The sequence below is a fragment of the Oncorhynchus keta genome, chromosome 10 (assembly GCF_023373465.1).
Source record: "Oncorhynchus keta strain PuntledgeMale-10-30-2019 chromosome 10, Oket_V2, whole genome shotgun sequence".
Taxonomy (NCBI): domain Eukaryota; kingdom Metazoa; phylum Chordata; class Actinopteri; order Salmoniformes; family Salmonidae; genus Oncorhynchus; species Oncorhynchus keta.
The window spans coordinates 29,599,422-29,613,276 of NC_068430.1; the positions used below are offsets into that span (position 1 = coordinate 29,599,422).

General features: G+C 46.4%; 1 protein-coding gene across 4 annotated transcripts; it reads right to left on the reverse strand.

Moving 5' to 3' along the window:
- Positions 1–1,358: 1,358 nt before the first annotated feature.
- Positions 1,359–13,403, reverse strand: LOC118388486 (draxin-A). Of its 4 annotated transcripts, none has more exons than XM_035777618.2 (7): positions 13,220–13,403; positions 6,134–6,647; positions 5,582–5,805; positions 2,974–3,094; positions 2,352–2,444; positions 2,082–2,171; positions 1,359–1,935 (listed from the first exon to the last, which is right to left on the reverse strand). In XM_035777618.2, the coding sequence occupies exons 2-7, from the start codon at positions 6,627–6,629 to the stop codon at positions 1,823–1,825; spliced, it is 1,137 nt and encodes a 378-aa protein (XP_035633511.1). In that variant the 5' UTR covers positions 6,630–6,647; positions 13,220–13,403; the 3' UTR covers positions 1,359–1,822. The 4 variants fall into 4 exon arrangements, with proteins under 4 accessions (XP_035633511.1, XP_035633512.1, XP_035633510.1 ...); XM_035777619.2 differs by having other exon boundaries at positions 13,215–13,403; XM_035777617.2 differs by having other exon boundaries at positions 6,134–6,650; positions 13,215–13,402.
- Positions 13,404–13,855: the final 452 nt, after the last annotated feature.

Consider the following 13,855-nt stretch of genomic DNA (forward strand, 5'->3'; position numbering starts at 1 on the left):
ACGTAGAATTCATGCAATAATGTTTCTATTCAAAGCGGGTATAATTTCTGTCATTTTAATTTAAAGACGTATTTGATCTCAAAATGTCGTAGAAACAGCCACATCTGTCTCGTTGCACATTGGTTGGGTATCCTCTGTCTCTAGAGGGGACTGGGAAGGGAGGGATAGGAAGGGAGGGAGGTGTTTGTGACAGATGGATGTATTACTTTAATTTGTGTTGTAATTTTGCTTTACACCTGGGAGCAAAGTCAATAATCGGAATTTAATTGAATATGTGGTAACACTCCTCTGAAACATCTTCTCATACACTAAGTGTTAAACAATTCTCCATTCCTTTCTATCTAAAGGCTTTATGGGCTGTTTTACAGTCTAGGCAGGTCCCTTATTGATGCTGCTATTCCCCATGTATCCTGCCACGATTTGGCTGGGTGTGATCCATCATTCGACTGGCTGCTTTCCAAGTTTCAGCAGTGCACTCAGTAGCACAACACTTTCTCAGGGGTTATTATAAAAAATACATCACTACTGCTTTTATTCCAAGACTGTAAATCAGAGTGAGAGCAACATGGTGCTCCCAGTGTGCTGGTTGTTTGGGACAAAAGACAAGTATTACTTACTCTGCCTGATCAAATATTGATACAGGTGCAATTGTGTGGTGGGAGTAGGAGCTAATGTTTTACTCACTAATACACTTAATGTCAGCTAATGCTTTACTCACCAATGCACTTGATGTCATCGATTTCCCCTTCTATACACTCGGTGTTTCAATTTGTTTGACCACCTTGTTTCTCCATTTGAAAGAGAGACAAGAGAGAAAGTGTGAAAGAGGGATGCAGCAGTGAGACTGTGGAGGATCAAGGTCACCTGCGTAGAAGCAGAGAGAGAGAGACAGACAGGGAAAGAAAGTGAGAGAGACAGCATCTGTCCTCCTTCAGGAGGCCCTGGGCTCTGACACACAGCATCCCACTGAGAGCAGGGGGCATACAGCCCCATCCTCAGAGCTCCTGTGGCTCTTTGGAACCAACTCTCACATCTGTCTCCACACAGAGTGCTGGGAAGAATTATCCTCACTGGTGTCATGGAGTATAATGTTTCATAAAAGACCCTGATCCCCGTGACTAAACAAACTGAATCCATAGAGGTAGCATAATGATAAGAATCTTAACCAAGCCTGCCTCTGCCCTGCCTGTCCATGAAATGGTTAAAGGACATGAACCCCCACTGACTCACATGAGCCATAGCTCCCCCTGTATCATGTGAAACTCTGTGGTATGATGTAACATGAGGTCCTGGACATTTGACATGGCTAAATCCTACACCCAAATGTTCCATCCACAATAAGACTAGGGACAACCGTCATCATTGTACAAGAATTTAATCACATACAATTAATTTGAAAAAAACAACACAATAGACAGAGTTCTGTTTGAAGTATTGTATAAATAAAACATAGTTAAACATATAAAAGGAAACTCAAACAAACATGTTTGCTTTTCATACTAATTACCTTTTAAAGAGTAGTGTAACATTATCAGTAGAAAAGCAATTGGTAATCAATCCATTCTCAGAAAAGACATTCATATGTACAGGACACAGATAATCAGACACTGCACAGTTGTTGTTTTGGACCTAACATACATGTACATGATTTTGTGGCATTGAAGTGGGGGAGATGATATGAGTTGGTAGTAAGTATGAAAATGCTGAATTAACTATCACTGTCAGGTGATGTATAACCTGTGTTCTGTCGGTTTTGTCAGAGGGAGTGGTCATGTTCAATTTGTGGTGTGTGTGGGGGCCTCTGGTGTGTGTCTGTCGCCCCTCACACTGTGATGAAGGCACCCTGGTCACTGTTGGCTGACTCTGGCACTACGCAGCGGCCCCTTCGCCTGGTCACTCGACGCTTCCGGTGGAACTTGGCATAGCAACGGAACCCTTAGACAAAGTAATAGGACAATAGAGGATGGATAAGCAGGTTACTGACATATAGAACAATACCTTTATCACCTACTGTTTGTTGGTTGTGTTCTCTCAAAATCTCTGATGTTCTGTGGCTTTCGCCTGATACATCCCTTACTCACCTTCCTCGCACATACAGTCGTCATAGCACTTGTTGTTGAGGCCCCGGTTGTGAGGCTTACACTCGTGTTGTCTCAGGTCACAGCAGGAGCCTATAGGAGGGGATGGAGGGAGAAACCATGTGACTTCTGGTTGTAAATTTAAAAACAAATGTTTCAACCGTCACATGGCCTTTATCATAACGATCCTTCAGGAGACCATGACCGGAGAGGTCAAAGGTCAAGGATCAGAGGTCAGGAGAGTAGTGGATGTGCGACAGTTTAGTCACTGACCTGGGAGACAGTCCAGATGGTGGTCACATGGCTCGATGGCATCAGTGTCCACTGTCACATTGCCACTGCTCAGGTTCTTACTGCGCCGCTTGTCTTCAGCATGCAAAACAACAAACAACAGATTGCCAATAAAGTACTTGGACTGAATGATTCAACCCAGGCTCAGACAAACAGATGGACAATCAAGCAAACACTTCAATGTCAATAGAAATAACAGATATCACACGTGTTTATTCTGTGCTGCGTGTTCAGTACATGCCAAGGGATCATTACAAATGTAGGACATTAATATGATCACCCTGTTATAGCACAACTTTTCTGCAATCCAGGCAATGTTACATTTGTAGTGTATTTGAAGTTTTAAAAGGATTCTGAAGTTTGTCATTACCACATTATGAAAATGTATCAACCCCTACAAAAATGTCCATTAATTATAATCCACATAATAATTCAGATTTCGTGTTGCTGCAGGATTATTTTCCTGCTGTAGTAGACTGGCTCAAATTAAGATCCTACATCTGTATGTTTTTTGGGGGGGGGGGGTGGAGTGAACACATTCATGTGTGACTTTCCACCAACATTAACATTAGCTGTATCTTCTCAAAACATCTAAAGTGCTGACCTTTCTTCCTGGAAGATGGCCAGGCGTCCACTGGCTTCATGTCCTCATAGTCTGTCCAGTCAAACAGAGTCATGTCCAGTGTGGGCATCACCTCTCCTTGCATCTTCCCCCGGCCAGACTTCTGTAATGCAGAGAAAATACCCCATTACAGCCTCACACCATTGGTCTCTAACTACATTCCAGTATGTTTCTGTTGGGGTGTTGATGTGCACTGCCACCTGGCCCATAAAACAGCCTGTTAGTTGTGAACACCCAGGCCTTCACACCCCAGAGTGCTTTACAGGCAATCAGTTGGCTACTGAGGACATGGCTACCCACTACACTGTTTATGGACCTGAGGCAGCATACATACATCAGATGGTAGTGTTACTACTGGTCAGAGAAGAAGGCCTGTGCTGATTCACAAAGCTGTGATTTTACCAACACTGTCAACAATGTCCTACAATATTAAACCCTGAGCCGAAGCAATTTTAAGTTGAAGTCAAATTTAACAAAACAACTCCTCTGAGGATTACTCAGCCAAAACCGATATGTCATAAACTTCAACAAAACTCTTTACATAATGCATATCCCCTGGACCTCTGGGCTGTGTTAACAAAATAATAGCAGGTTATTATGAAGTCAATTTGACATTGAGAGGTCTCCTGGTGATGTCTAGAGAGACTGGACCAACCAGGCTTCTGGTGCACATTGATCCCAGCTCATTCTGTCTCACCCCGAGGAAATATCGAGGAACATCAATTAGATGTGGGATATTAGTGCTTGGCTGTTTATTTTGCCAGCAGCCGGAATCAAATATGAATTAAGAACGCTCCCAGCATCCCTGTGTCATTGAACCCAGGTCCACTCCAAGCGAGGCTTCCACTTCAGGCCGGTATCTGATAGCTCCTGAATAAAGACATACACACGGTCTCCAAGGTTCTCCGGCAGCTTGTAAACAGCATACCAAGCAGTCAGACAGACCAGACATCAAACACTCACAGAGGCCAGTAAAGCCAGACAGGGCTACAGTAACTCTGGAATTATGGGCCTGGGAGAGGAAAACACCATGGGCCTGGGAGAGGAAAACACCATGGGCCTGGGAGAGGAAGACACCATGGGCCTGGGAGAGGAAAACACCATGGGCCTGGGAGAGGAAAACACCATGGGCCTGGGAGAGGAAAACACCATGGGCCTGGGAGAGGAAAACACCATGGGCCTGGGAGAGGAAAACACCATGGGCCTGGGAGAGGAAAACACCATGGGCCTGGGAGAGGAAAACACCATGGGCCTGGGAGAGGAAAACACCATGGGCCTGGGAGAGGAAAACACCATGGGCCTGGGAGAGGAAAACACCATGGGCCTGGGAGAGGAAAACACCATGGGCCTGGGAGAGGAAAACACCATGGGCCTGGGGGAAAACACCAGAGGAAAACACCATGGGCCTGGGGGAGAAAACACCATGGGCCTGGGAGGAAAACACCATGGGCCTGGGAGGGAAAACACCATGGGCCTGGGAAAACACCATGGGCCTGGGCCTGGGGGAGGAAAACACCATGGGCCTGGGAGAGGAAAACACCATGGGCCTGGGAAGGGAAAACACCATGGGCCTGGGAGAGGAAAACACCATGGGCCTGGGAGAGGAAAACACCATGGGCCTGGGAGAGGAAAACACCATGGGCCTGGGAGAGGAAAACACCATGGGCCTGGGAGAGGAAAACACCATGGGCCTGGGAGAGGAAAACACCATGGGCCTGGGAGAGGAAAACACCATGGGCCTGGGAGAAAACACCATGGGCCTGGGAGAGGAAAACACCATGGGCCTGGGAGAGGAAAACACCATGGGCCTGGGAGAGGAAAACACCATGGGCCTGGGAGAGGAAAACACCATGGGCCTGGGAGAGGAAAACACCAGAGACAAAGAGTAGGCTCCTCGGAACAGATGAGTACTGGTATTTACCAGTCTAATGAGTGTGTTGGTGGTTTGATAGCATCCTGTGATAAATAGATGGATGATAGAGAAGGAGTATTTATATTTGAGGAGCAGAGAAGATATCTAACTCTGTGTGTGTGAGCGCTGTGATGGCAGGCAGCATACTGGGAGAAAGTGACTGACAGATGGCTATGAGGAGGAGGGGCCAGGCAGCTACACCTCACCCACCACACTTCTACAACCCCCCTCCTCATACAAATGAGCCCATTGCCTCCTAGACGTTCAATCATGGATTTACCAGACAGTAATACATAATAACCAAGACAGTAACAGAGAGGGTATTCTACTACTTGACCAATGATGGTGTGAACTTGACCCCCAAGGCATGTGTTATGTAGATTAGCATAACTATATCCATCATATCTAAAAACCCTTGAGACCAGTCTACCATATTGGCTATTATGTTCCAACCACCCTCAACTGATAGGTAATTTAAAAAGCCTGTCTCCTCGCTTTTCTGAGATGAATAATGAGCTATGTGATACATTAAGCCCATTATGGAGCCTAGGTATTTCCAAATAGGAAATACAGTCGCTCTTTCTTTACTATGAACACGTAACTCTATAAACCCTACAACACTGAGGCACAACTGACAATGGTATTTCTAATAAGCACTCATATGTCTTTATGGGGTACCTGGGGTTTGGTGGAGGCTGGGGGCAGCGTTGGGAGATGCTCGCTCATCACCGTGGAAACCGCATAGGAGCCGGAGCCAAAGACCACGTAGATGGGGGAGGGGGGTTCAGTGGGCGGGGTCAATCTGTGAGAGGAGGCGGCTGCAGCGGCAGAGGAGACAGATCCCTCCTCAGACAGATCCCTGTTCTTCAGTACAGAGCCCAGCTCAGGCTCAGGGAGAAAACCTACAATGAGGGAGAGAAGGACAGAACAGGGGTGGGGGAGGTGAAGGATAGCCAGACATTATCATATACACCTAACAAGATCTCGCCCTGTTGTCAAGAAAAATGTATTACATTTTTTTGGTTCATTGTTAAGTATAAGGTCAACTACTTAAAATACTTAATCAATTTATCAATGACCTATAACAAAATCACAAAATTTAACATTATGTTTTTAAATGGATTAGTATTTGTGCTCTTTCAGAACTCTTTATATTACATTTATAGAGAACTAATCCCAAACAGGCTCACGGCTCATTATCTGATAACCTTAGATCCATTGGGGACTCACCTTTAGTGAGCCGACCCTTATCTCTCCGACCTCCATGTCTCCTCTGGTCAAAGTGGTGCCCATGCCCCTGGCCCCTCCCCTTGCGTGGCCCCAGAGGGTGGTTGTCTCGGGCATGAGACGGGTTCCTGAAGCCCCCACGACCCTTCTCCTGCTCCCTGCCCACAGGACCCATCTCCAGTCTCACCGGGTTCAGGCCCTCCAGACCCGTCCCATCATCCTCAGGCCGAGCTGCGGGGTGCAGGGGCCTGCGGGAGAGAAGCCCAGCCCCAGAACTGGCTTTGGCACCACGGGACCCCTGGCCACCATGCCCCCCTCCACGCTCCCGACCGTGCCCGTGGCTCTGGAAGCCCTGATCAGGGTACTGGAGGGCATTGCCACTGCCTGGCAAGGGCTGTGCCAGTCTCCTCTTTGCATGTGTGGAGCCAGGTTCAGCGCTGTGTGAAACAGCCAGAGTGGAGAACAGGAGAGCCAGAGGCAGACACCAGGATGAAGACATCTATAACCACAGAGCCACCTGCTGTAAAAATACAACAGTTTTCAGTACACTCATTCTATATTTTACATGACAAAAATGGACAGAAGCAGCTACATTATGATGACACAAACACACTATGGACTGGGCTGGTGAACTATACTTCTCAGAAAGTCCAGAGTACATTCAACTATACAGTATGTAGACAAACTTGTCTCCCGTCATGTTTTATATAATCCCTACAGAACATAGTGTTTCACACCATCAGTCACTGCTGATTGGTGTGATATCCCTCTGTGAGCGCCTGTGGTTTTGAGCCTCTGCCATAGAGTCCACCACCAGGCAGCCATAGTATCCTCCTCTGCAACCAGGCAGTTACACTATCCTCCTCTGCCATGGAGTCCACCACCAGGCAGCCATACTATCCTCCTCTGCAACCAGGCAGTTACACTATCCTCCTCTGCCATGGAGTCCACCACCAGGCAGCCATACTATCCTCCTCTGCAACCAGGCAGTTACACTATCCTCCTCTGCCATGGAGTCCACCACCAGGCAGCCATACTATCCTCCTCTGCAACCAGGCAGTTACACTATCCTCCTCTGCCATAGAGTCCACCACCAGGCAGCCATAGTATCCTCCTCTGCAACCAGGCAGTTACACTATCCTCCTCTGCCATGGAGTCCACCACCAGGCAGCCATACTATCCTCCTCTGCAACCAGGCAGCCACACTATCCTCCTCTGCAACCAGGCAGCCACACTATCCTCCTCTGCAACCAGGCAGCCACACTATCCTCCTCTGCAACCAGGCAGCCACACTATCCTCCTCTGCAACCAGGCAGCCATACTATCCTCCTCTGCCATAGAGTCCACCACCAGGCAGCCATACTATCCTCCTCTGCCATGGAGTCCACCACCAAGCAGCCACACTATCCTCCTCTGCCATGGAGTCCACCACCAGGCAGCCATACTATCCTCCTCTGCAACCAGGCAGCCACACTATCCTTCTCTGCAACCAGGCAGCCATACTATCCTCCTCTGCCATGGAGTCCACCACCAGGCAGCCACACTATCCTCCTCTGCCATGGAGTCCACCACCGAGCAGCCACACTATCCTCCTCCACCACGGAGTCCACCACCAGGCAGCCATACTACCCTCCTCTGCCATAGAGTCCACCACCAGGCAGCCATACTATCCTCCTCTGCCATGGAGTCCACCACCAGGCAGCCACACTATCCTCCTCTGCCATGGAGTCCACCACCAGGCAGCCACACTATCCTCCTCGGAAGACCCCAGGCAGTACACTGTTCCCTTGTCCTCTGTTCCCAGAAGCACTCCATACCACCCTATCATAGCCTACTAACCCTTCCACCATCCCTGTTGCTGTGCTACGGCAGCACTCATCAGTCTTAGCAGTAATCATTACCCTCTTGTGCTAGCCTCTCAAGCTGCAGTGGCTCTTTAGGAGCCTATATAGGACAGAGATATACAGACCCTTAGTGCTGTAAAAATGTGTTGTAAAAATGAATTTCCTGGTCAGTCATCCTCTTCATCATAAGATGCTTCAGCCGTTCTCCACCACAGCCTTGCATTATGTATACCTGTGGGCTCTAGGAGCTGCATCTCCAACCCACCTGTCTATTTATTATAACAGTAAGAATCAAGTGTGAGGTCGATATGATTGAGACATAATGACATACCCAATTAGTGGCACTGCCACTGACCGCACTATGGAAATCAAAAAGGGGATTGGTACAGTGGGACTTTCTGAGAATATGGGCATGGGGCCTGAGGACTAATAACCACTAGCTAACTGACCGACTTCATTTGTATTCAACTCGGGATGTCCTAGTAAAAATGTCAGAGTCCTTGTTTCTAACCCCCTGGTCTAGTTCATGTGAGTTCATTTGGGTTGTTTATTAAAAAGAACAAGGTGAGCTTTCTGTTCCTCTCTGATGGGTTTGGACCATCCATCGCCCTGGCAACGCAGCATGACTGCTCTGCCCCTGGCAGGCCACTCTTTTATGTTAAAGACAGACGACGGTGCGGCCCATACAGAAAATCTATAGGGGAGAAGTATTGACCTGCTGCTGCAGGGGTGTTGTGGGTCGATAGCCTTGCCTCTTCAATCACACACACACACGCACTTTCAAAAACACTCCACCCTGAGGTTTACACTGAGTTATTTAGGTACTTTGAAAACAGGCCAGGACTAGGAGATTGCGTTATGGGGAGGAGGAGAAGCAACTGCTGTCAAGGGGAATGTGTGGTGCTATTGCAAGCAGGCCTGTATGGGGATTAGACACAAACTGCTATCTCTTGCCTGTCTCTGGAGGGAGTTCTACCCACTGTGCAGTTTGCAAACAGTGGGACGGTAGCTGCTGAGGTGAGACCTTTATCGTCTATAACCTTACAGTGTGTCTGAGAGAGAGAGGTACAGTGCAGTTTCCCACAGAAAGTGTTTGGTCAGGCTTTATTTCATCCTCCAGCCCTGTACATTTGACACTGCTGTGGTAGAGAAGGGTATTTTTAATCACAGGACAGAGAGACTTCGCAGAAAAATGGCATCGCAAGAAAACACTCTAGCTTGTTGGTCTGCTCAGTGAGAACCATGAGGCCTTGCTGACAAAATGAACAAACCAACCAGTCCCAAAAAATAGACAGCAGCAAACAGCATCAAAAATGCACACGACGTACTGTACATATTGACTGAGCCCAGACTCATATTGGAGATCACAGAGTCCTCTGAAATGAGTGTGCAGATAATAGGGCGCAGACAGAGGATGAGCAGCATTCTGATTGAATGGCACCACAAATATTTCTCTCACATAAAGAGAAAAGGGGCGCCTCCATAGAAACGGAGTGGACTGCTAGTCGGAGCCTGAATAGCCCTGTCACCTTAAAAGGAAGGCGGTGGGTAACAGAGAGGGGCACAGAGGCAAAGAGCATCCTTGCCTAGCAGAGCCACTTCTCCTTTGGGCCTTTGATGTAGCCGTCAACAGGTGGTCCTTTGAGAAGACTCAGGATGGGGGTGGAAATAGAGCACTCTGGGGTGGAGTTCTCAGCATCTTCTGATGATAAGCAGCCCCTACTAAACAGTGTATTATACAGCGCTGTGTGATATAGGTAGGACGCAGCAGGGGTTAGCATCTGGCGCCGAGGCGGTGGCCAGGCTAGGGGGGCAAAACCAAGTGGCCAGGCCAAGCGTGAAATTCTTTCTGAAGACAGAGAGGGCTTTGAGAGCACATGAGGAGGAGGAAGATACAGTATGAGGTGTACCTTCAGTTTATATACACATGGAAAGCTATGAACATATTGAACAACCTATTGAAAAACTGAGATGATATGAATTGAGATGAATTCATGTTCAGACAGAGGTAGGTCCAGTGATGATGGGGAATCTAGCAGCGAGTGCAAAGGGCCACCTCTGAGGCCTGGTTCATTTAACACTGAGATCTGAGACCTCTCTCTGGTCCATGACCAATTGGTCAGTGCTCATCAATATCAGGCCCCGACATGCTTCACAGAAGCCCAGCTTACAACAGATCATGGACACAGCTGAAATGATAGTTTGAAGAGGGCCTGGTAGTGAGGGGAGCAGCGAGGCAAGGTGAGGCGAAGCAGTGGCACTGGGCACTGGGCTGGCAGTGGACTCTGTTTTATGTGCATAGATAACTTCACCTGCTGGGCCACAAGCCTCCAGAAGCCATCTGCTCCTGTCCTGTTGTCTCTCCTAGCAACCAGCGTGGCCACGAAGAACGACCAAACAAAGATCCAAAAACTCCCGGAATCATTCTGGGTTTACATAAAGAGATTACAGGCCCATGTCCAAAAGCACATTTATATCAGATGATTTACCTGATTAGCAGTGTTCCGTCAGGTTGCAGAGTGTGTGCCTTCTGTGTAATGTGAGAGTGAGACGACAATGGGAAGTCAGGGAGTGGCTGGGCTCAGGTGGACTCTGGTCCCTGTCCCCATCACATATGGCTCACTGGAGAACAACAGACTTCACACCAACCAGACCAGAAACGCATGACTAATTCACCATCCTTTCTTTGCTCCCCCAGTGAACAATGCCAATAACCCCCCCACACCCAAAACAAAACCAAATGGGAGGTCTTGTGGTAAACACAGCTGGTGATCCACTGCGATAACTGTACACTCTAGTCAAAATAAGAATGCAGAGAAAAAGATCATTCAATAGCCTGTATATTTAAATGCCCAAAAGGAAGGATTGATTTCTCAATCATTTGGCAGACTTAAAGAGTCAATGGATGCATTCATGTATCTATTAGCCGATTAAAATATGCTGTTCATCAGGTGTTCACCATGTAATAAACACATAAGATTCTCAATGTTTTACCAACACTTAACTTTCATAAGTCTGATTTCCATCAGATTTCTCAACAAATACTTCAGGAAAGCTACTGAAAGCACTAGAAAAATTTGTTTCAGCAAGTAGCCTTTCAACTGCCCAATCAATAGAGAGCAATAGTAATGGCGTCTTTTTGTAGGCACTAACTCGAACTATGGGAAAATGAATGGAGTTTTTGTAGGGTTTTTGGATAAATGCCAAAAATAAGGTATGTGGTAAACATGGGCTTAGGAGATCTTATACATTTTGTTCTATAAGATCATCTTCAGCAGCTAAAGTCACTTTTTGTGAATTTTGAGCACATAATGGCAATATAATCCCTAAAGGTCATGTTAACTGACTGATATGTCATAGAACAAAACATAAGATCTCTTCAGCCTGTGTTAATCTCAGACCTTATTTTCAGTGTTTATCCCATATTCTTTCCTCATAGGAACAGCTGAACGAACCAGAGGTAACTCATTTCTGGGTTTTAGGACTACAAGCTGGCGAGCTCTATGACCGCTGATTTAAACAGTTTGAATTCTTCAGCTCTCTAGAGAACAATATTGGAGATTTCATACCATCAACTGGGAGCTTTTGCAGCTCTGAGTGTGCAGCATTATCCTCTGAGCCCCTGGAAACTGCTCAGTGTGATGAGAGCCATAAGGAAGGCCCATCTGTCAGCAAGTGAGCCGATGCAGAGAAGAGGCACAAACTGATTCTGTGGCAATTTCGTTGCAGGTACAACAGATGTGGGGCAAGATCGAACATTGCCACGGTTGCACAGCAACATCACAGACATCCCGCAATGTGGCCATTATCTTCCCGTAGAGCACGCTCAGTGCACACACACACACTCACAGCGGGGCAACCTCCTCCAGATACCCACAGAGCAGAGAGAGAGAAACACGTTCCAGCAACGCTCTGAGACACAAACAGCACCAGGAGAACAGAGCTACAGACATCCCACTGAGAGGAGAAAGACAAGGGAGAGACAAAGAGACAGGGGGAGGGTAGGCCAAGAGAACAGACAGACAGTAAGAGAACAGACAGACAGTAAGAGAGAGACAGTAAGAGAGAGAATTTATCCATGGCAGGGTTAATTGGAACAGTGACAGTGGAATCTCTCATTTGATGTCACACAAGGAGACCAGCTGGGTCCACTGTTCAAAAACCAAAACACAACAACAACCAATCAGACTGAACCAACCTTGAACCCGAAAAGATCACTGTTGACAGCATAGCAAATCTCCTCCATTATAAGACATGGAGATGGTGGCCACGCTCAGTTTAGATAACCAATGTAGTCCATAGTGGAGGAGATTTGCTATATTGACACAGCTCACTGCTTTACTTAGCCTACACATTATATGAAGAGGCAGCATAGTGATAGTGTACTAGGAAGTTATCTACGTACGTGGAATGGAGGAAGAACTTTAGTTAATTAATGCTTGGTTAGGCTACCATAAAGTCATGATTCATATTTTCCTTGAGTTTGCTATTATTTTTATGAAATTTCTCTCAATAGTGAATGTGGACTGGATGCGACCCCCAGATCGCCCTGCTGGGAGCTTCACAATCAGGTCTCTCCACAGTTCTCATAGGGATCACATTCACATTCCTGCTGATTGGCTTGCTTTTAATTAACAGGCTTATTAATGAGTCCACAAATATTGTACACCCACTGTCTCTGCTTTATATTCACTTACAGTTGATTAATAAAATGCATGATCTCACAAGGAGACAGCCTACCTAAAATCTCTCACTCTCTCTCTACATAATTGCAATATATGATTGTCTCTTCTAACATGTTCATTAATACTCTGAGCTATTTTCAAGATACAGAACAAAAACATATTTTATTTCCAATATCAGAATGACTTTCCCCTATGCCAAATAACAGAACACAGTTAAGTTCAGATAATCTTATCTTAAAACGTACCACTAAGCAATTAGGAATACTGAAGGCACTATTGGGTATAATAAAAAGGCAAACAATTTCACATGTCTTTAAATTTAGAATAATTGGCCGCCACGGTTTCTATCTTGCCTTCAGTGGAGTTCATTCATATAGCCTAATAACTTTATAGAAGAAAGTGAGTGTTATTAATGCACTAGCTAGTACAAGATGTAGTCTTGTGAATGTAACAATATAAAGCTTAATGAATGATACAGGTGGCACATTTGGTTGGCTATAGTTCGTTATTGCGACAGACAACCTTCTTTAACACTTGAATAAATTGACAAATTACCTTACCCGTTGGTTAATCCGTTGAGGTTGACTATTATTGCAAAGAGAATTCAGTCATATGGGAAGACCGATATAGTTTGATAACGCGCACAGGACTCTAATTCCGTTTGTGTATGCTCCGTTCGGGGTCTGTGTGCTGGTCGTTGCGATTCTATCTGGTTTTTGAAGTCACCGGCTGGAAGCGCGTAACCGTATGCGCGTTCACGCGGATATTTATGTCAGTGTTTGTCCCATTAGGTGAGGCGCATGGGAAATGTTTCCTGAGCTTGCGATAGGATACATCAATTTATCGCCAGTGTTGGCCGGTAAAGTGATAAACTGTCGAAATGTATTCCTTCTTTGATCACAATTATCACCGTGAATTATATCAAAGTGTCCTACATGCAATGGGAACTGAACATTGAAACAAGTAGTACGCAAAGTGTGTACGTACACAAGTGTGCATCAATGAATCATTTCGCAGGAAAAATAAAACACAACAGAATTGGGTTTCTTCTTGTGTAAGAATATTGTATAACTTAAGAACCGGCATCCGTTCATGTGGCAGTAGGGGGTAATGAAGAAGTTGAGGCACAGCATGTTGCGGAGGACCCCCTGCTTGGCACGGCGCATTATAAGCATATGACTCCCCAGCAAGAGCGC